The sequence below is a fragment of the Alternaria rosae genome (genome assembly GCF_020736505.1).
Source record: "Alternaria rosae strain MPI-PUGE-AT-0040 chromosome Unknown BKA58scaffold_3, whole genome shotgun sequence".
Classification (NCBI taxonomy): Eukaryota; Fungi; Ascomycota; class Dothideomycetes; order Pleosporales; family Pleosporaceae; genus Alternaria; species Alternaria rosae.
The window spans coordinates 1,486,073-1,506,084 of record NW_025763572.1 but is presented as its reverse complement, the minus strand read 5'-3'; the positions used below and the strand labels follow the sequence as shown (position 1 = coordinate 1,506,084).

Below are 20,012 nucleotides of genomic sequence, written 5' to 3'. Positions count from 1 at the left end.
CGCGTGCGCGTGCGATGATGAAAGAACGGCTCACTAGCGGGTTCATGCGTCATGGCACTCGGGAGCTTCGAGGTTTGGCCCAAGCTCCCTTAAGCTCGTGGACCCATGGTTTGTTGTGTGCAAACAATCTCTCAACAGATATTGCAGGCGCCTTGCCCGAATAAGTGAAGAAGGGAGTCTGACAGCGCAGAGGGTCAAGTTGGCGTGAAACCGCGGGCTTGCTGTCCCTGTGTGAAGTACTTAGAATTGCCGTGCTGCAATTTACCGCTGTTCGCGTCGGTACCACTTGCACTGCAGATCAGCGCCTCCCTCGATACATTCGCTGGCTGCGGGGAAACTACCACAACCCGTATCGAAGCTCCGCGCTCTTCTCTACTCTAGACCCAACGCCCCAGGCGTCACCCGCCGCCCACTTGCCCTCCACCTTTCTCTATTCTTCACCGTCTACCAAGATGGCACAACCACTGGAAGATGCGTACATCACGGTGAGCTACATGCAAGTGGTACAACGCACGCGAGCTAATCAATCATGTAGCTTCTTATGAGCGATTCCTACTTGCCGGGCGCAGTCGTTCTTGCAAACTCTCTGCGCGATGCTGGGACCACCAAGAAGCTTGCCGTGCTCGTCACGATGGAGACGCTTTCAGCTGATACCATTTCAGAGCTCAAGGCACTCTACGACTACCTGATTCCCGTTGAGCGCATACGGAACGCCAATCCTGCGAACCTCTACGTCATGGGGCGACCCGATTTGGCCTTTGCGTTCACAAAGATTGCTCTGTGGAGACAGACTCAGTTCCGCAAGCTCGTGTATCTCGACGCAGACGTGGTAGCTCTGAGGGCGTTGGACGAGCTGTTCGACATCGAGGCGTCGTTTGCTGCCGCTCCAGATATTGGCTGGCCAGATGCTTTCAACAGCGGTGTCATGGTCATCAAGCCAGACATGGGCGAGTACTGGGCACTGCAGACCATGGCAGCGACTGGCGACAGCTTCGATGGCGCAGACCAAGGCTTACTGAACCAGTACTTCGAACAGCGTCCGTGGCAGCGATTGAAGTTTACCTACAACTGTACGCCAAACGCCGAGTACCAATGGGAGCCCGCATACCGCTACTACAAGCGCGACATCGCCGCTGTCCACTTTATCGGCAAGAATAAGCCCTGGTCAGCCCAGCATGCGAATGGAAATGGCGTCTACGGAGAACTGTTAGCGCGATGGTGGGCGGTGCATCAAAGGCATCTGCACAAGGCAAAGGCGGGCCAACGAGCTGGTGAGGCAAAGAGCACTCTTGGTGACTCCATGCTTTCTTCCTCCTCTACTCCTGCCCCTATCGAAGCCTCCGCCGTTACGACCGAGCCTCCCATGACCGAATTTGAAGATGAGATTCAGAATATTGACCAAGGCGTGATAGAACCAACCCCCACGGTCGAACAACGCAAGTTCTCTGCGCCCGAGATGCAGTGGGACGCCACCAAGTACGCTCTTTTCACCTCGATATCCCTGGGTAATGGCTAACAAGTCCAGGTTTGAGCCACCAGCGCAATCGAGACCCGAAGCTGCCAACTTCCCTACGCAAACGTATACCTTCAGTGACAGCCGATCGCTCTTCAAGGCACCACGAGCCTATCCCGAGGCGCCGCGGGACATGTGGTACCAGGTTCCAGAGACTAGGGAAACACCAAAGCCCATCTTCCCATGGGAGCAAGAGGCGGATAGACCCAAGCCGACGCGTGTGTTTTCTGAGGACTTGTCACCAGTGCCGACCCCTCCGGTAATGTCGCCGACACATGCTTTCTCAACCACACACTACGACGAGAGCGACAAAGTAGCTCCAGTCGCAGCGGAAAAGGTTAGGAATCTCGGTAACGATCTTGTCTCGAGTTCTACTGACCAAGGTTGGCAGTCTTACCAGAACAATAGCGGCAACGCCTGGGATAATGTTCCGGGTATCGACAGCTACGTTCGTGCCATATCGGATCTGAGTGGAATACGGGGTAAGAGCCAGTCGCTACAACAGACTACAGGCACGGACGATATTAGCTCGCCTTTATTGGATCGCCGGCAACGCCGTGAGAGCTTAGTCCTCACCGACTTCCCCTCCGCAGTGGAGCGACCGAGTCTCCCTGTAACACCTGCGCCGGTTCGTCGTCCAATGTTCTGGGGCGAAGAGAGGAACCAGGCAGGCGAGCTACCTTCTGCCACAGGAGTGCCGGATCAGACCGAATGGGTATGTTTGCGATGCACCTTTTCCTCTTTCAATTCTGAGCTGACTTTGAACGTTTAAGAATCCTGAGGAGAAACTTGACCAGCTACGGCGGTCATCCCTGATCGAGTTTGAGCACTTGAAGAAAGACGAGCACCCAAACCCACCGATGCGTGCACTTCCCGAGCATTCAATTGCCGGGGAGGAGAAGACAGGCAGCTCATTTGGACTTGACGGATCGAGTGATCAGGGCGTTCCCGGATCTTTCCCCGCCGTTGCCGAGAAAGACTTTGCTAGCAGCGACCCTGCACCGGACGTGCGACCGAGTTCGAGCGACCGTTCTTTTGCACATGAAGAAGGGAGCTCTGTGCCCCAGCACTACTCTCAGCAGGACTTTTCCTCTGGATCTTCCAGCACCTTCGGGCAGAACTTCTCAAGCTCCACATCGCAGGTAACATCCACGGAACAGACTACCAGTCAATCTTCGCAGTCTTCTAGCCAACAAGTTCAGTCTGGAGGCATGACTTTCACTGTCCCCGTCTTCGAGGACGGTACCTCGGCTGACGCCCAACCCGCCGGGGATGATCTCAGTCCGACACAGAGCAGGACTTAGAACAAGATGTTGAACGAATGATGGCTATCAATGTTTGCGGTACCAATTTGTCGGTTATTGACCATGGACGATCTCTTGCTGCTAATGATGGAGGATACATGTTGCGATCTCAGTTTTACCCTTTCGTCTAGATACCTGTACGTTTCGTGTCTTTCGTTGCGAGTCTTCTAGCATTTGCATCGTCACTGCATAGCGATCTGTTGTAGCTCATGATCTATTCTTGTTTGCTGGATTGGCCTCAAATTGTAAGATGTACAAGGTGATGGAATCGCTTCTCTCAAGGGAAATTTGAACACCTTGGAGCCTACATTGACGCTAGGTCTTCTAGTTTGCTTATTTTTATCCTCATGTAGGCTGCAGGCCTGTTCAGATTCTTCCTTGTGTGGAATGGAATGCCAACGATGACTGAAGACCGAGACATGCGCCAGAATATGCAGGGAATATTTCGTGCATGCTTCCCTAGGCAAGCTCGGGCCCACTGATCCACTCGTCGGAAGCTTGACAGGCTTGACTTGACCGACGGTGTGGTTGGCGTTCGCGCGTTTGCCCTGTGCCCTCTCAATCATGCCCCGCTTGCCCCTCCCCACCCAATTTGCCCTTGAGCAACGAGCACCTGCCCGATTCATCTCAGCCTGTAGACCGCGAATAAGCGCCACAGCCACTCATAGAAGCCTCTTCTGTCATCCACGAAGCTTCCACTTCTCGCCCTCACTGAGACTCGTCGCTACGCCTATCCGCCGCGACCAATACACGCCCGAAAGAATACCCAACGCCGCCTGGCCATATCTGTACCACCCATTCAACAAGATGGCACACCTCGACCCGTACTTCAAGCAGGTAGATGCCTTGCAGGGAAACTTTATTGAGAGGCTGAGGGAGGCGGTCGCTATTCCCAGTATCAGCTCCGAGGACCAGAGGAGACCTGATGTAGTCAAGGTATGACAGACAATCCTAAAGAAGCATGCAGTCGTGTCTGTGTTTTGGGTCAAGATTATACATGTATGTTTGAATGTCTGATTGACTCAAAATGCAGATGGGCCACTGGTTGGCCGACCAGATCAAGGCACTCGGTGGTACTGTTGAGCTCCGTGAGCTCGGAAAGCAGCCTGGTCGCGAGCACCTTGACCTCCCACCGTGCCTTCTCGGACGCTATGGAAGCGACCCGAAGAAGCTCAACGTCCTCGTTTACGGTCACTACGACGTGCAGCCCGCGAACAAATCTGACGGCTGGGCAACCGACCCCTTCACCCTAAGCATCGATGACAAGGACCGCATGTACGGACGCGGTAGCACAGATGACAAGGGCCCGGTTCTTGGCTGGTTGAACGCCATCGAGGCCCACCAGAAGGCAGGCGTAGAGCTACCAGTGAACCTGGTCATGTGCTTCGAGGGCATGGAAGAGAATGGATCAGAAGGTCTGGACGACACCATCCGCGCCGAGGCCAAGAAGTTCTTCAAGGATGTCGACGTTGTCTGTATCTCGGACAACTACTGGTTAGGAACCGAGAAGCCATGCTTGACATACGGTGTTCGTGGATGCAACTACTACCAAGTCGAGGTTTCTGGCCCTGGTCAAGATCTGCACTCCGGTGTCTACGGTGGAATGACACACGAGCCCATGACCGACTTGGTTCGCATCATGAACTCATTCGTCGACCCCGACGGCAAGATTCTCATCAAGGGCGTTGACGATCTCGTCGCTCCCCTTACTGACGAGGAAGCCGCACTTTACCCACCCATCGCCTTCACCATGGATGGTCTAAGGGAGTCACTAGGTGGTGCAGTAACGATTCACGACAGCAAGGAGGAAGCGCTGAAGCACAAGATGCGATACCCCTCGTTATCGCTCCACGGTATTGAGGGTGCTTTCTACTCCGAGGGAGCAAAGACCGTTATCCCAGCGAAGGTTATTGGAAAGTTCTCCATCCGCACAGTACCCAACATGGAGATCGACCCAGTCACCAAGCTAGTTGAGAAGCACGTCAACGATGAGTTCGCTAAGCTGAAGTCGAAGAACACGATGAAGTTCAGCGTGGTACACTGCGGAAAGTGGTGGGTAGAGGACCCCAACCACCCCAACTACACGGCTGCTGCCAAGGCTGTCGAGCGTGTCTTTGGTGTGAAGCCAGACATGACCCGGGAGGGTGGTAGCATTCCTGTTACATTGACCTTCCAGGAAGAGCTTGGCAAGAACGTCCTGTTGCTGCCAATGGGCAGCTCAACTGACGCTGCTCACTCGATCAACGAGAAGCTGGACAAGAGGAACTACATCGAGGGCACCAAGCTGCTAGGAGCCTACTTGCACTACGTTGCAGGAGAGATGAAGCGCGAGTAGAGTTCCGCGCTATGAGGAATATCATCGGTCTGGTTCTCGTAGATAATTAGATGGTTTGCTACCTACAAGAAATAAATACCCATTCAGCAGCATGCTTCTCAGATGACGCCGGTTCAACGAGATGACATGCTCATGTTTTCAACTATAAAAAAAAACTCATGATTATCGCAGACCACAGGCCTCAGAACCTTGAAACATTGCTATGAGTACTGTACCCTGATGATATGCTGGCGGTAGTTTGGGGTTGGAAGATGGGATCCCGCCCAGCTTTGACCACCCCCGGCGCGGAACAACTAAAAAAGTTCGGCATCGCTCCACCAGGAACGGCCAGCACCGTGCCAACGCGTGCATCACAGCAGGCACGCCAACCCACACACCCAATTCCACAATGTCAACATGTAAATCCCTCCTCCGAGCCTGTCCCTCGCAACGGACCACGCCGTCGCTCCTCCCCCTCACGCAATGCCGCTTCGAATCCACAACCCGGCGACACAGAAAACTGCTCGCACTCCCCGAAGCCCCATCCTACACACCCGACCGCGCAGCGCCCACACTGGTCTTCAATCCCCCTTCCTCGGCGCCAAACGTCTACCACACCCCGCTCAAGTTCCTGCCCAAGGAAGATAAGAGGAGACAGTTATACGCTGCCGCCCAACAATACGCAACCAAACTAGCGCACACGCGGCAATCCTCACCCATTGCCGCACCAGGCACACCGCTCAGCGCAGAAGGATTCCTTCCTCCGCGCCCTTCTACATCCCTGCCTGCGCCGCTCCGGAAGCCGTACGAGAAGACGTATCATCTCACCGAGGCGGATATTGCCGAAATTAGGAGACTGAGGAGCGCGGATCCGGATACGTGGACTAGAGTCAAGCTGGCGGAGAAGTTTGGCTGTAGTCAGTTCTTTGTGGGCATGGTGGCTAAGAACGAGGCGAAGGCGGAGAGGGTGGAGAAGGAACATGAGGCTGCGAGGAGGAAGTGGGGCACAAGGAGACGAGAGGCTAGAGAAGATCGGGGGAGGAGGAAGGTGCTTTGGGGGAGGGACGCTTAGATGGAGTTGTTTCTGGGGCTATTTGGGTGGCTCTTGTATGATCTCGGCTTAGATGGATTGGAGCCTGGGTTATTGGGATACGGAAACAATGTGGATATGGTATACGATATGTGTAAAGAGCAAAGGAATGTTTGTAGTCTGTTATATCATACTACCGATTTGGAAACACATACTGATCAGATTCGTCTTTAAACCGTATTCCAATGGGTATCATCCCAAGCCGTTGCAAACGCCAAACTCCTTCATAAGACACCATGCATCACCTTGCACCTTCCCTTTCCATCTCAATTCCATTCCCTACCCTGAAAACAAATCCTTCGCTGTCCCTCACGCCTATACCCACCCTCCAGCACTCAAACCTTCCCCGGCTAACCACCTCCCACCGCTGCACTCTCTCCTTCTCAGCATCTTCCACACTAATCCCCGGAGCAAACTTGAGTACATCCACTCGGCGGACTGCCAAACGCGTAACTGGCGTACCCTGAGGCCACGACGTAGGCAACGCCGGCCGGTACGATGACAGCGTGGTAGATTGTGATGTCAATATTGTGGCACAGGAGAGTAGCTTGCTCAGCTTTGCAAGGCTGGTGGTAAGCTGTGTGGATGCTGTGGCAAGGGTATTTGACGAGCTAGGTACGGCAGCACCGGTATTCCGTATCGACCAGGAAAATGCGTCGATGTCTTCGAGAATAACGGAGTGGACACGACGGTGCATACTCTTGTGTTGAGGATTTTCGTTAAGGAGGTAATCCGGTAGTGAGTTGAGGGTTGCTAGGAAAGAGGACCAGGACTGAGTGCGGAAGATGTGGAGGTGTGTTAGTGCGGTTCTGATCACCGGTTTCATGTCGGCCTTGATGGTGTCGTCGAGTTCCTTCTCCACGGTGACAAGGCTGGTTTTGAGAAGGGTGAGCATGACTTCTACTAGCCGAGGGATGCTGAAATGGTGCAGCGGATCGAAGAGAATGACGGCTGCTTCTTGCCCGCCTAGAGAAGTGGAGGAGAAGCTAGGAGGGAGAATAGCGTGGGCGATGATGAGGTAGATGAGTGAGGTTTTGCCCGCTCCTGAGGCATGATGGGTTGGCGGTGGAGAGATGATTTCGAGGATTGGTGAGCTTGAGTTTAGAATGAGGCGGTCGATCTCTGGTATGTTGAAACAAGAGGGTTGGGGAGTGTTTGTGCTGTTGGTTCTGGTTGGAATCTGTTTTAGTTTTTGAGTCGCGAGAGGAAGAATAAAGAGGGAAGATTGTATTAGTTGTAAGGAATTAACGTACATTCCGTCTTCCTGCAACTTATACTCGCGCAGAGACTTGAACAGCTGCGTCCACGTTAGTATTTCCCACTTCGCGCATCGAGCGGGTGTCGATATGACATACCGAGCTCAGATCCTCCACCTCAACTTCCATCAACAACTTCTCCCCCAACCTTTTCGCCCCATCACCATTCATTTCCATTTCCCCATTCAGATCACCCCTTGATCTTTTCCAATCCTTTTAAACACGACCCTACTCTTTTGATATCTCTTCCTTCGCGCAATGGCGCCACCAATCTCCACAATCTCCGTCACCGACTTGGAAGCTTCGATCAACACTTTGCCGTCCGGCAAACGACGGAATCCACCAGTCAATCTCAGCGACTGTGCGCTAAAGGAACTCGTGCAGTATAAATGCAATGTAGAGGCACCGCGGAAGAAAGGTGATGTGCCGCAGATAATATGTGAACCGCTGGTTCATTTGTTAAGAAAGTGAGTGTTGGTGGAGTGAGGTGGAAGGCATGAGGTCTTGGCATTATAACCAGGAACCGGGAGTTGGTGTCATCAGGTTCAACACATGACTGACGAGATCATAGGTGCTCAGGAGGGTTGACTGTGGGGACTACGGCGTGGGAGGAGTGGAAGGCGAAGCAGGAAGGTGCGATTGTGGAGCGATGAGATCAAGTCACCACCCACAGCCCTACACAACATCACACGTAAGGTGGGTGTTTACACAGGAGAGATGATTGATATACATTTTTTTTCAACTATGAGATCTTGCTAAGGATTCCAGAAATAAATCCAATCTAGATATGAAATCGATGGGATGAATAGTGAGTTCGCATTGACCAGACTTTGTGCAACCGGCAGCTGCGCTGGTGTAGGAGAGCGAGTAGACTATAGTACAACTTGCAACGAAAAAGATAGACAATCAACGCCGCCTAAATGCCTGAAACGTGTCTCAAAGCCCCGTGGCCGAAATGCAGATACCCAAACGCCTCGCTATCAAAATGCTAGTAAAACGACTTTTCTGAAGGTGTCGCCGCCATTGACCGGCTGTGACGAACTATGAGACGCCCGTCGCGGACTTCCTCCAGTACTTCTGGTCGTAGTTGACATGTACGCCTTCTTCCAGGTTCACGTTACGATCGGCGGTGGGCTGCCGTGTTGGAGCGTCTTGATGCATGTAGTCATCGTCGTCTTCGTCCATTTGAGCTTGCCGCCGCTCTTCCTCCTTCTCTCGTTGATTCTCTTCGGCTAGCAGGTCTGTCATGGCGGCTTGCCACAATTGGTCGCTCTCTTTCATGCGCCTACTGCGCTTCCGCTTGCCAACATTCTGCTTCTGCACGCCTGCCTTTTGCGCCGCCATGAGTTTCCGCAGACTTTGCTCGGCAAGGATACCCTCCTCTGTCGCCTTCTCCCTGATCTTGCGCGGGTCATTTTCGCGTTTTGTGAAGACGGGCGTCGCTGTGTATGTGTGTTTTGACGGGAATCCAGGGAAGTGTTTTGGTATATATGGACGCGTTTCTTTGTCCGCCTTGCCAGAGAGTCCGGGGCCTAGTAACGACTCGGTGTCGGGCGGCGGAGCTTCTGGAGGCGCGGGGGGTGCAAAGTAGGGCTGCAAGATAGACGGCGGGATCTCGCCTGTGTCGAAATGTTGTTCGAGGGGCCCAGAGCCGCGTAGGCCGGCGGATGTGAGGGCGTAGATCCAGTCGTGTGCGACCGTTTCGGTGCGTCGCGAGCTGATCATAGACGTGCGTACTTGTGTTAGAAAGTTGGTCATGTCTGTGACGGGTCAGTCTGGAAAACTGCAGTGGGCACTCGCGGCCAGTCTCTGTCGCAAGGTGAAGCCATACAGGAATCAACCAGCGCCCGGAACTCCTCCAACGCGTCCGGACGCGCGCTCTCGAAGCCGATGCCTTTGCATTGTATGGCTATTGCGCGCCGCAGCTGCTGGTCGAAAAAGTCTTTGCTCTCGCCAAAGACATCGTGCTCGGCGCTGATGGGGTCGGCAATGTACTGGATCGGCTGCGTGTGGTGCAGCGCCCGTACGACTTGTCGCTTCTTGGGGTGCGGCTCTCCGTACGTCGGCGCATGTTCCGCATCATGTGCCCTCTTCATGCCTGCGATTGCGCCCTCGCTGCTGGCGCTGGGGGATAATATGATGCCTGGCATATGCTGCTCGTTGTCGCGGATCCGGTGGGAGGGTACGCCGTGGGAGGAGGTTGCGCACGCGATGGTGGTTCCGGGGATGTCTTTATCGGTGGGTAAGGGCGCAGACAGGAGTGAGAGGGCGCATCGGTTGCGAAAGGGTGCCCTCGCGATGGGAGCGGACGTGCAGGCGCGTATTGTTTCTTATTCGATGGTATTGTTCCTTTCACCTGACTGCTGCCGTTGTTCTTCAGTTGGGTCGGGAGCTTCCAAGGCGCAGGACGCTAGGACGCCTGCCTTACGTCAGCAGCACTGCGTTCTCCCGTCGAACCACCACACGTTCAGAGAGCCACAGACGACATCCACCAGCTCCCGCAAACCGCACCCGCGCCCCAAAACTCTCCGCTCTCCTGAAACCAACTTCGCAATGGCCGTCAAACCGATTACCGGCGTAGGTGCTGCCATTGAGTGCCTTGGGCCGTAGTGCGCTCGACGCTAATGACTGGACTGCAGATGCTCCGACGACAGGTCGTGCTCGACCTCTCTGTCGCTATGGGTGCGTAGAAATCGAGCAGTGCATGTTTGCTATTTTGGGGGCTCAAAGAGCTCTGTAGCAATGCGCGCGTCAGCTTTGGAGCTTAGCTAACAGCAGTCACAGGTCTTGGCCTCACTGCCGGCTATGGCTGGTGGTACGGTACGTGAATCAGTCACAGAGGATGCGACTGCGCTTCTTATCCTCGGAAATCCTTCTTACGCCCGTACTTACTATCCAAGGCTACCACGTCCCCGCCGTCCGTCACCGTGACGCCTTCTACCAGAAGCTCGAAGACGAGCGCGCATCATCTCTCGGTCAGAAATAAGCGACTGCCCTTCGCGAATCGACATATCCTTTGTATCGACAGGTCACGAAAGCATAGAACGAGCATTAGCTGGGGATCAGAATGTATCATAGGTGGGGGGATCTCTCGACAGCAAGCCAAATCAGACCCCGTCAAACGACCCCACGTATGCGTCTTCACGTGCGATTTGCTTTGTGACTAGGGCGACCCATACATTACCCAGTGTCGTTGCATTCAAACAGTGCCACTCATTTGTGAAATCATGGCTTCACGCGCTCACATTTGTCGACATGGGTCCTTCAACATGTGATTCTCACGCATGCCGTTATCTAAGATTTGGACGTTCTGCACGTCAGAAAATGGCCGTAAAGTTTGGGCTTTTCCAGAATGCGATGTGATCCGCATTTACCCATGCCTCAACACGAGTCTGATAAACTTGCAGAAGGTCATCGGGCGAGCCTGAGCTTCGTCATATGGCTAAGGTTTACAACCCATCGAAGGCTTTGTTCATCGGATCCGCGGCGGCATCATTTCGCTCATTCCACGTGAAGCTTTTACATCGTGGAAGGTGAGGCGGTCTTCAAGAATCATCTTGAGTAAACTCACATTCTCTCGGGGCTATAGGGGAAAGGGGCCATCGAACGTTCTCATGTACTTCTGGGGCCTGGATGAGACGCACAGAGTGATGATCGGGCTATTGATGTTAGAGGGAGTGGGTGACGATGGACATCCTCCCGATATCGAACTGGGTGCGCTTTGTTCTCATAGCAACGGTTGCGCAGGGGCGGTAGCAAAAAATAAACATAGACGGGTGCTCACGATCGATGGACGTGAGCTGAGGGTTGGTGCACAGACTCATCGTGAGAGTTGCTCCTATCTTGGAGTGTGGTGGCCAGCATACTATAGCCCGAACATACCACCTTGTTCATTTCCTTAACCTAATTGGGACAGTCACAAATACTGTATAGAATGTTCCGAAGCAGTAAATGATAGAATCTAGCCGCGTTTAAGTTCAAGGCATTTCCGATGCATCGATGATGGTGGTTACAAGTCGTCTCACTAAGCTTGCGCGAAACTGTTGATAGGTTGTTGTGACGTATCAGGCCAATGACGGAACGCTGTGGATCACGAGGCGCGACGCGACACGTTGTATGCTAGATTGTTTCTTCATCACGAACGCAAGAAAGGCCGAAGTTCAACTGCAAGACAAAGCAGCGGTGGGGGGAGCAGAAACGTGGCAAACGCTGGATGCTATTGGCTGGCTTCCGGCTTCATTGTTCCCTGGCGATCATGCCCAATCCATGGGACTGACATGGGACTGCAGGGGGGCTTTCTGCCAAGGATCGACGCGAACCAGAGACGGAAGGGGCAGTGGCGGAGCAAGCGAGACTTGTAAGGGAGTAGGTGGCCTCTTGAATGGGGAGGTGATGGACAGGCAGCTCTAGATGCGGAGACGTCGAGGAAAAAGCAGCGTCAGGGATGGAGGGCGTATGGAGGAGGGCAAGGTGACTGCTTTGACAGCGGCGTTGTTGGTTCGGAACGGGGTGGAGGCCCATAGTCCTGTGCCATAGCGTCCGGCGCTTTAGTGCGAGATGTGGATGACTAGTCCCTCACCAATCTTTTAGGGCAACGGGTGGCCGATCACCAGCGACCTGGCTTGAAGCGGAGGATGAGTACGAGGGCGTCGAATTCCATAGCTTCCGTGGCAATGGTACATGGACGATTCTATACTCATCCTGATATTCATCTACATGGCGAATGAGGAGTTGTGCAATTGCCGTCTTCCATGTACGGGGCTGCCATGTGTCCTTGGATAGGGAAAACGGACGAGATGATTGGAATCGAAGGCGTTATTGCCCTGATCACCACCTGGCGCAGATGACAGCTAAAGCGGCTAGCGAGCGATGGTAGTGGAAAAAGCAGCCGTACCCTCGCACATCGCGCAGATGGCATGGCGCCATCCAAGCCACAGGGCTTCCTGATGTTTGGGATGAAACCGAACAGTCGTGGATATGCACACCAAGCGCTGCATAGTAGAGCTGCCACAGTGCTCAAACACAAGACAGAGCAAGACGATGAAAGACTGCAAGATGAGAGCAACGCTTAGACCGGCCGAGCGGGGAGGAGGGAAGACGAGCAGAGCACATGGTTCGTCCTGCCACCAGAAGTGCGGAAGATTTGGCGGGTCCCAGCCAAGCGCTAGTGCCGTTCATTCGACGAACCTGTGAGACCTAGTCGAGAGATTGGGGGGCGCAACAGGCACCCGCTTGATCCAGCGCTGGCCATGGCAGCAAGCTGAATCGACATGAATCAGACATGCAGCAAGTCGTCAGCGTAGCAAGTCGCCGTGCGCATGCCTCGACAGCTGTTCCTTTCCACTGGGGGCATGACCACCGGCGGAGCGTTAGAGGGCCTACCAGTTGGAGGCTAGCGGACAGATCCCTGCAGAGGTAGGTGCGACGGGCGCGATTGCTGCACCTGGGCTGCGACGCACGACGCACGCCCTCTGCTGTCGCCTTTCGCAATCTTCCTCACTCACCCACCCTCCCAAACACGTCGGCCTTTGCATCTTAGTATTTCCTGTTGCGACGACATCTTCACTGCGATAGCTGTATCCTGTTCCTATGGACACGTCGTCCTGAGCCCTGCAGCTGCATCATTTAGGCGCCGTCGTTTGGGTCCACGGGTGCTGCGCTAACCTTGCGCCCTGTCCGCAAGTGTCGATCAGTCTCGAGCCGCAGCTGGCGTCGTCCTCTCGAGCCTCCGCCTTTCACTCACCTAAGCCTCACTCCAGGTGAGCAGCTGTGGCCCTGCCTTTTCTCGCGTCCTGCCTACAGAGCCGCAGGCCCAGCTCTCTTCCACGACACTCGACACGTCTCCCTCTCTGGCCGCTTCCATCCTCTCCCACGTCACCTGTATCCTCGCCGTTGCCGTCACCGCCCCCATCCCAGGTCGCACCAGGTCGTCTACTCGGCACCAAACACGACGCCTCGACGCCGGAGTCGTCCCACCGCCCGCCGCGCACCTGAAACCCTCGGCCTGCATGAGTGCTGCTGTTCACTGCACATCCGCGGCACTGCACCGCTGCCCGTATCTTTCGCATCTCCGCCAGCCTGCGACATAGCGCGCCCGTGACCGTTCGCGCTCCACCACCATGAACAACCCCAACATGCAACAGAACGGCATGCAACAGAACCGAGCCACCGCGGGACTCCACCACTTTATTCAGCACTATCGCGTGCAGCAGCAACAAGGCAAGATCCCAAATGGCTGGCAGCAGGGTACGCAGCCGGAAGAGCGCGGTCAGCTGGCCCTCCAGTTCTTCACCCAGTACCGCCTGCTCAAGCCCGAAATCGCCGAGGTCGAGTCTATGCGCGCCGCCCTCCAGTTCGAGACGCAGACCTTCATGTCTTCTTCGACAAAGGACCAATACGTCTCCAACATCAAGCAAAAACTCATCGTCATGACAACTGCGCGGCAGCAACAATTACAACAACGCATGCAAGGCGGCGTTCCCAACAACATGAACAACCCGATGAACGGCATGAATGCTGCCCAGATGAACCAGATGAACATGATGAACCAGATGGGTCAGCAAGGCGCCAGGCCCGGAGGCCCCCAGTTCAACCCGGCCTTTCCGAATGCCCACCTCCAGCGGCCCATGCAGGTTTCTCCTGTGCCCATGTCACAAGGGCAGTCTTCTATGGGTGTTAATGGGGCTAACCCCGCCAACATGCCCCAACAGGGTCAAAATAACCAGCAACCAAACATGCAGCCCAACCAGAACACACAGAATCGTCAGGACCAAATGATCATCAACCAGTTCGCCAAAAAACTCATGGATACTTGTAAAGAGGAGGTTAGGCTCAAGTTCGAGGCCGATATTCGAGCATGGCCTGAGGATAAGAAACAGCAGCTGCTCGCTCAGGGTATTAACCCTCTCTTCCTCCGCTTCCGACAACACGCCGACATGCTCTACAGAAGAGGTGCTCTCAACCAGCAGGGAGCTGCCCAAAATGCCGGCGCCATGCAGGGAGCTGCCCAGCCGAACCGGATGCAGGCCCAGCAGATGGGCATGAATCCACGTCAGCCAAATCAAGAGTTTGACTTCACTGAGATAGCAAACCGGCAGATGGAAGCTATGCGCAGTCAGGATCAGGGCAATACAGTGGTGCCTGCAAGCAATAACCAAAATAACGGCGGTCAGATGGGTGGTTTCCAGGGCCAGAACGCACAACAAAATCAACCCCAAAATGTCATGGCACAGCGCCAGGCTGCTGAGGCATTTCACCGCCAACAGCAGGCGCAGCAAGCGCAACAAGCACAAGCACAAGCACAAGCTCAGGCCCAGGCTCAAGTTCAGGCTCAGGCGCGGTTGGAGCAACAACGGCAGCAACAGGCGGCGCAAGCACGCAATCAGCAGAACCAGATGCTCCAAGGTCAAATTGGCGGCCTGAACCTACCCCAGGGTTCTCAGGCCAGCCCTGCCATGCCTATGCTCAACCGACCGATGGCTCCACCGGGACAGGCAGGACCTCCTGGTACGCCGCAACAGCAACGGCCTCCTCAAGCTCACGTTCCCATCATGACGCCTCAACCCGGCCAGACTGACCCCAATCTGTCCGAGCTTATGCGCCAAGCGCAACAAAGAGCTGCCGCCGTCCAGCAGGCCAACCAGCAACCGCTGACAGATCAGGTTCGCATGAACATGATGCCGGCCGACCTAGACCCCAACGTTAAGCAACAACTGCTCAAGGTGCCGGAGCCTCAATTCCGTGTAATACTACAGAGCTATATGATGAATCTTCGTCGCAATGGCGGAATTCAAAATGGGGCCTTCCCCCCAGGTCAACCCAATGCTGGGCAGCAAAACTTGCCTTTCAATCAACAACAGCAACAGCAGCTGCCGCCCAATATGGGCGGTCCTATGATGAACCCCAATATGCAGCAAGGCATAAATCGTGGCTTGAACCTTACGCAGCCACAACCTGGGGCTGGGCCACAGCCTCCTATGGGAGCACAGCGTGCGCCAATTCAGTCTCAGCAGCAACGCTTACAGGCGGCCTCCAACTTGCTACGAGCCAATCCTGGTATCATACATGCCACCGACCCCAAACCATTCCCTCCGAACGTTTTGAACAACTCAATCCGGAACAGTCTTCCGCAGGATGTCAGGACATGGCAGCAACTGAAGCTGTGGGCTAGTCAAAACCCCGCTCTCGTTCCTGGTGTCGATAGCCAGAAGCTGCTTATGCTACAGGTTCTTCACTTCCAAGATATGGTACGGAACTCTAACAATGTACCGGGTCCCAATGGCACACCACAGCCTGGCAATGGCCTTGGCCCACCGCCGCAAGTAAATCCTAACCAAGGTCTTCTGAGGAATCCTCAACAGCAACCGAACATGCAAAACATGCAGAATATGCTCCAGGTCACCCCTCAAGAATTGGCACAATTCCGGGCAAGAATGGCAGGCCAGCCACAAGCCAACCTACCAGACGAGCAACTACGAGGTCTGATGATGTCCATGAAGATGAAGAATCTGCAGCACCAGCGGCAGCAACAGGCGCAGGCAGCAATTTCACATCAACAAGCCCAACGTAGTCAGGCGCAACCGCCTGCGAACATCCCAGTTCAGCAGCAGCAAAACAACCGTCCACCGATTGTGCAACCTCCAGCACAAGCAACCCCTCAGCCTAAACCAGCAGCCAGACCTCCTCAAGCACAATCGCAGCCCATGCAACCACAACTATCCAACAACAACAATAATAATAACAACAATGTGAACAAGGGCACAAAGCGACCCAACGAGGACACTGCCGAGTCAGGTGCAGATGCCGCGCCACAGGCCACCGCCATGGCTTCGACAAAGTCTCAACCCGGGCTCAATCTTACCCACGAGCAAATGTCGAAACTTACCCCAGCCCAGCACGCTCAGTACAAGGCTCAATTATTGAAGGCCCAGGATGCCTCCAACAACAAGATGCAGCAACAACGGGGTGGGGTAGTCAACCACGAAGAACTCCGACAAAGAATGGCGGACCCGGCGAGAACCCGGCAATTCAAGCAGCTGATGGACGAAGTAGAAAAGACCATTCCCGCCAGACCGCCGGTACAGCTGCCGCAGCAGATGCGTATACCTCTACAGCGATCGCTTAAAGAACAACTCCACCGACTAAAGCAGGTGGATCAGGCTCTACGCATTTTCCACGCCTCGTACGATTCCTCTGAGCCTGAGCAAGTTCTCCGCCAGATCATGACATCTCGTGTGCTGTTATACCAGCAGTTTGACCTGGCTGATGGCACGCTTCGCCCTCAAGTTACTCTTACTATTGAAGAGTTCAAGAACCATATGGGCGCAACACTCAAGTTCGTTAGCAAGATTATGGAAAAGGTCAAGCAGCAAACAGCTGGCCAGCAGCCGCAGCTCCAGGGTGGTTCGAATGCCCCGCCCGCTCAACTTAATGCCGCAAATCTGAAAATCGTAGAACAACAAAACCGCAGCCAGAAGCCGCCTTCTGCCCCTACCACCGACCGACCACCGTTCGCCATCGGAGCTGACTCAGGCCACGGAGCAGCACACTACTTTGAGGGAGCAAGACCAGTCACGAACCTTGTGTTGCCTGAGAAGAAGCGCGCAAAGCTTGAAGGTAGTCAATCATCTACTCCCGGTGCTAGAGCGTCTCCTCGAATCGGTTCAGGTACAGGTAACTCGCCTGAGCTGAGAAGACAACCACCTCCTGAGAAGCAAATACCACAACGACCGACGTTCCGATGCAACGATGCGAGTTGTGAATACTCTGTAAGGGGATTTGAAACTCAAGGTGAACTAGAGGCACACAGTCAGATACATGCAAAGGTCGAGAATCCGATGCAGTTTGCCCTCGACTCCATGGCCGATTACCTGGATATTGACCAGAAGACTGGCGAAGCGAAGGTCGACCAAAACGCTGCCAAACGCGCCTCGAAGCCTGCGCCAGCTGCCCCACGAGCAACTCAACAGGCTGTCAAATCGGAGCAGACCCCTGGCGCTTCGAACAATGCTGCCACTCCGGTTGGACAACAGCCGACAACTACGGCGATGGCGCGGGTGCCAACACAAACAGGCGTCAAGGACTCACCGTCGTCGAATCTGCTCAAAACACCCCAGGCGATGACCAAGGTGGCCACGCCTGGCTCGGGTGCCCGCGGCAAACCCACACCAGCCAGCATTCCTAAATCGGCACCAAAGGAGCAACAAGCAACAGCTCCAGGGCCCGTGGTTCAACAAGAAGAGCACAAGCCGCAGCAGCCAATGCTGCCCATGTCTCTTCTTGACTACTCCTATGAAGACACCTTTGCCGCCCTCGATGCGAACGGGCCTTTCACCGTCTTTGATCTCAAGGACGAAGACAACACGTGGGCACTCCGCTCCCGACCTGCCTCACCATCCGCCACACCTGAGTCATCTAACAAAGACACGCCTTCCACGCGGCAGTCTGACATTTCCGAGAACGACAACCTCGTCATCAACATCGATCTCAAGGATGCCGACATGCCTGATGCATGGGCCATCAACATGTCTGGCGATGTCCTGCCAATGGATCTGCAACTCTCTGAAGACCTGCAGAATCTCGGCGTTATTCTGCCTCCCATGGACAGCGAAGACATGATGTTATTCCCCGACTATGGTCCAGGGACTATGATGGATCTCGACATGCTCGAGAAGACCATGGACAGCATGGGTGGAACACTTGATCCATCCATGCTCTGAACCTCATTCTTACATCCTTTTGGGAATCTTGTTCTTTCCTGACGCACATACCTGCGTCCTTTTTTTTTTTATCTTTTGCCTTCGGGCGCTGTTATGTACATGCCATGTACCATGATTTCTCTCGCTTTCTGTTGTACTGCGTCAGTTTGCACGGTGTTCGGGTTGATTACGGCCTAATCTACATGTATGAGTAAAGCTTATGGATTGGTATGGGCTCACGGTGCTATTCATGTTGCAATGGGAAAAGTGGGACTCTGTACAGCATTGGGGTGAATTTTGTAACTTGGTCTTGTGTTTGGCTTACTGTTTTCTGGTGTGGATATTATACCCCGTATCTTCCTGTCGCTTCCAGCATCTGCGGTGCAAGGGAAGCAGTGTCTTCAATCTCTATCATTGTTTGTTGTCGTAAAGATTATTGTGCATTGATGTTTTGCAGTGAGACGATATGATCGCAAATTAAAGTCGTGTGAAACGACACCAAGGTTACTTCACCATCGTGCCATCTTCAATGACATTTTGATTACCTCGCAACAACCTCAGGCTGCGGGTACAGTAGAGCGAAATCTGTGACGTAGCGCAATGTCACATACGCTATGAATACCCACAATCCCACGACTGTTCTGAAGCACGTTGCGTTGTCCAAGGCCCGTCTGGAAGCATGTGTACCACGGTATAGCAAAAAGCTGAATATCGTGGGTGCGGGGTCAATCACAGTCTTCTCCGCGCGAGTTCGATACACGACTCTGCCAAGCATTCGCTGGCTCACATGACGGCCAGACCATCATACTCACGTAGCTATCTGGCTACGAGGAACGAGGGCACGATGGAAAGGTCGGCGAAGACCCCTTTGTGCCGCGCAAACCATGGTACGCATGTAAAGATAACGTTTGGTTCGACATGACATGATGCAAGGCGCGTGTCATGGGCAGGACAGACCTTAACAATTGTGTGCAGCTGCAGCCCGTATCCATGGTAGTGACAAGAATTAGTGTTTCGGCGAAACAAAGGGAATTCTCAACGACGTGTTCCTTCATTTGCCTCTCCCAACATCAAGATCTGCAATTCTATACCGTACCAAGCCCGAGTATGATGCGAAAGTTGCGAAGGAAGAAAAAAGAATGGTAGGGAAAGAAAAAATTGACGTGGTAGTGATGACGTTTGCGTCTCGCCTCCGGAATACCCGCTTCCCTTGCCCTGCCTTGGGGATGCTGATGACTGGCGGGTATGCAGGGCAAGAGGCTGAGCAGGCGTGGCGAAGGCGAGAATGTTGCTATTCTCGGCATGCTGCATGTGGATGGTACCGGGGATGCCACGCGATGATTTTTTGTCGAGAAGCATGGAGACGTGTCAGCGTGTTTGTTGGATTGCCTGGGTGCGCAGTTGGACAAAGGACCCAAGGCAGAACTTGGGATTCATCGCGGCGGCAAGAGAGGGCGCACTTCAGGTGTAATGGCGTTTTACTGTGGTGCTGCGGGTAAGCTGCTGTTTGCGGGTTTGGTGATTGTTAGGCTCGGAATGATTCCGAGTGGTGAAGGTTTTGGTGAAGAGATTTGGGGGGCGGTGAGGGCCCATCGGTGAGATGACGGGTGAAAGGGTATGCACAAGATGATGTACAGGGTCTTGTACTGTGGGTCTGGGGTAACGAGGTATGCGATTTGCTCGGTTGGGCTGCCTAGCTAGGGATGAATCGTGAATAGGCGAGCCATGCTCGAGAAGCGTGTTGGGCAGGAATTGGGTCGTTTGTGACGGGCACACATGTGGAAATGAGAGATTGCGATGGTCATGGTGACGGCTGGCGGACTCGCTACAATGCATGA

At 54.2% G+C, this 20,012-nt stretch overlaps 7 protein-coding genes across 7 annotated transcripts; 5 read left to right on the top strand and 2 right to left on the bottom strand.

Moving 5' to 3' along the window:
• Positions 1-108: 108 nt before the first annotated feature.
• On the top strand, positions 109-2,817 carry BKA58DRAFT_357034 (nucleotide-diphospho-sugar transferase; the record flags this gene model as incomplete). Its single annotated transcript, XM_046168674.1, has 6 exons — positions 109-485; positions 536-1,476; positions 1,526-1,850; positions 1,905-2,228; positions 2,287-2,520; positions 2,752-2,817. Exons 1-6 carry the CDS (start codon positions 453-455, stop codon positions 2,815-2,817), a joined length of 1,923 nt encoding a protein of 640 aa, XP_046027581.1. The 5' UTR covers positions 109-452.
• A 572-nt stretch (positions 2,818-3,389) lies between these two features.
• On the top strand, positions 3,390-5,329 carry BKA58DRAFT_334876 (beta-Ala-His dipeptidase). The gene is made up of 2 exons (XM_046168230.1): positions 3,390-3,753; positions 3,851-5,329. The coding sequence occupies exons 1-2, from the start codon at positions 3,625-3,627 to the stop codon at positions 5,150-5,152; spliced, it is 1,431 nt and encodes a 476-aa protein (XP_046027580.1). The 5' UTR covers positions 3,390-3,624; the 3' UTR covers positions 5,153-5,329.
• A 157-nt stretch (positions 5,330-5,486) lies between these two features.
• Positions 5,487-6,374, top strand: BKA58DRAFT_380127 (mitochondrial ribosomal protein subunit L20-domain-containing protein). Its single transcript, XM_046169875.1, has one exon. The coding sequence runs from the start codon at positions 5,541-5,543 to the stop codon at positions 6,201-6,203; it is 663 nt and encodes a 220-aa protein (XP_046027579.1). The 5' UTR covers positions 5,487-5,540; the 3' UTR covers positions 6,204-6,374.
• On the bottom strand, positions 6,333-7,741 carry BKA58DRAFT_125009 (uncharacterized protein). The gene is made up of 3 exons (XM_046164253.1): positions 7,577-7,741; positions 7,475-7,518; positions 6,333-7,390 (listed from the first exon to the last, which is right to left on the bottom strand). The coding sequence occupies exons 1-3, from the start codon at positions 7,652-7,654 to the stop codon at positions 6,463-6,465; spliced, it is 1,050 nt and encodes a 349-aa protein (XP_046027578.1). The 5' UTR covers positions 7,655-7,741; the 3' UTR covers positions 6,333-6,462.
• A 777-nt stretch (positions 7,742-8,518) lies between these two features.
• BKA58DRAFT_310356 (transcription factor TFIID complex subunit 8 C-term-domain-containing protein) lies at positions 8,519-9,627 on the bottom strand (the record flags this gene model as incomplete). Its single annotated transcript, XM_046167288.1, has 2 exons — positions 8,519-9,237; positions 9,309-9,627. The coding sequence occupies 2 exons, from the start codon at positions 9,625-9,627 to the stop codon at positions 8,519-8,521; spliced, it is 1,038 nt and encodes a 345-aa protein (XP_046027577.1).
• A 403-nt stretch (positions 9,628-10,030) lies between these two features.
• Positions 10,031-10,463, top strand: BKA58DRAFT_437572 (cytochrome c oxidase family protein-like protein; the record flags this gene model as incomplete). Its single annotated transcript, XM_046173501.1, has 4 exons — positions 10,031-10,054; positions 10,117-10,159; positions 10,262-10,297; positions 10,378-10,463. 4 exons carry the CDS (start codon positions 10,031-10,033, stop codon positions 10,461-10,463), a joined length of 189 nt encoding a protein of 62 aa, XP_046027576.1.
• A 2,905-nt stretch (positions 10,464-13,368) lies between these two features.
• BKA58DRAFT_124927 (uncharacterized protein) lies at positions 13,369-18,300 on the top strand. Its single transcript, XM_046164251.1, has 2 exons — positions 13,369-16,879; positions 16,931-18,300. Exons 1-2 carry the CDS (start codon positions 13,597-13,599, stop codon positions 18,193-18,195), a joined length of 4,548 nt encoding a protein of 1,515 aa, XP_046027575.1. The 5' UTR covers positions 13,369-13,596; the 3' UTR covers positions 18,196-18,300.
• Positions 18,301-20,012: the final 1,712 nt, after the last annotated feature.

What these genes read in the sequence shown, in the direction of transcription:
- BKA58DRAFT_334876 (XM_046168230.1), top strand. Translation starts at nt 3,625, where the DNA reads ATGGCACACCTCGACCCGTACTTCAAGCAGGTAGATGCCTTGCAGGGA. An exon ending in GGAGACCTGATGTAGTCAAG is followed by an intron (nt 3,754 to 3,850) that starts GTATGACAGACA and finishes CTCAAAATGCAG; the next exon opens with ATGGGCCACTGGTTGGCCGA.
- BKA58DRAFT_380127 (XM_046169875.1), top strand. Translation starts at nt 5,541, where the DNA reads ATGTCAACATGTAAATCCCTCCTCCGAGCCTGTCCCTCGCAACGGACC.
- BKA58DRAFT_125009 (XM_046164253.1), bottom strand. Translation starts at nt 7,654, where the DNA reads ATGGAAATGAATGGTGATGGGGCGAAAAGGTTGGGGGAGAAGTTGTTG. An exon ending in AGGTGGAGGATCTGAGCTCG is followed by an intron (nt 7,519 to 7,576) that starts GTATGTCATATC and finishes ACGTGGACGCAG; the next exon opens with CTGTTCAAGTCTCTGCGCGA. An exon ending in AAGTTGCAGGAAGACGGAAT is followed by an intron (nt 7,391 to 7,474) that starts GTACGTTAATTC and finishes GATTCCAACCAG; the next exon opens with AACCAACAGCACAAACACTC.
- BKA58DRAFT_124927 (XM_046164251.1), top strand. Translation starts at nt 13,597, where the DNA reads ATGAACAACCCCAACATGCAACAGAACGGCATGCAACAGAACCGAGCC. An exon ending in GCAGCCGCAGCTCCAGGGTG is followed by an intron (nt 16,880 to 16,930) that starts GTTCGAATGCCC and finishes TGAAAATCGTAG; the next exon opens with AACAACAAAACCGCAGCCAG.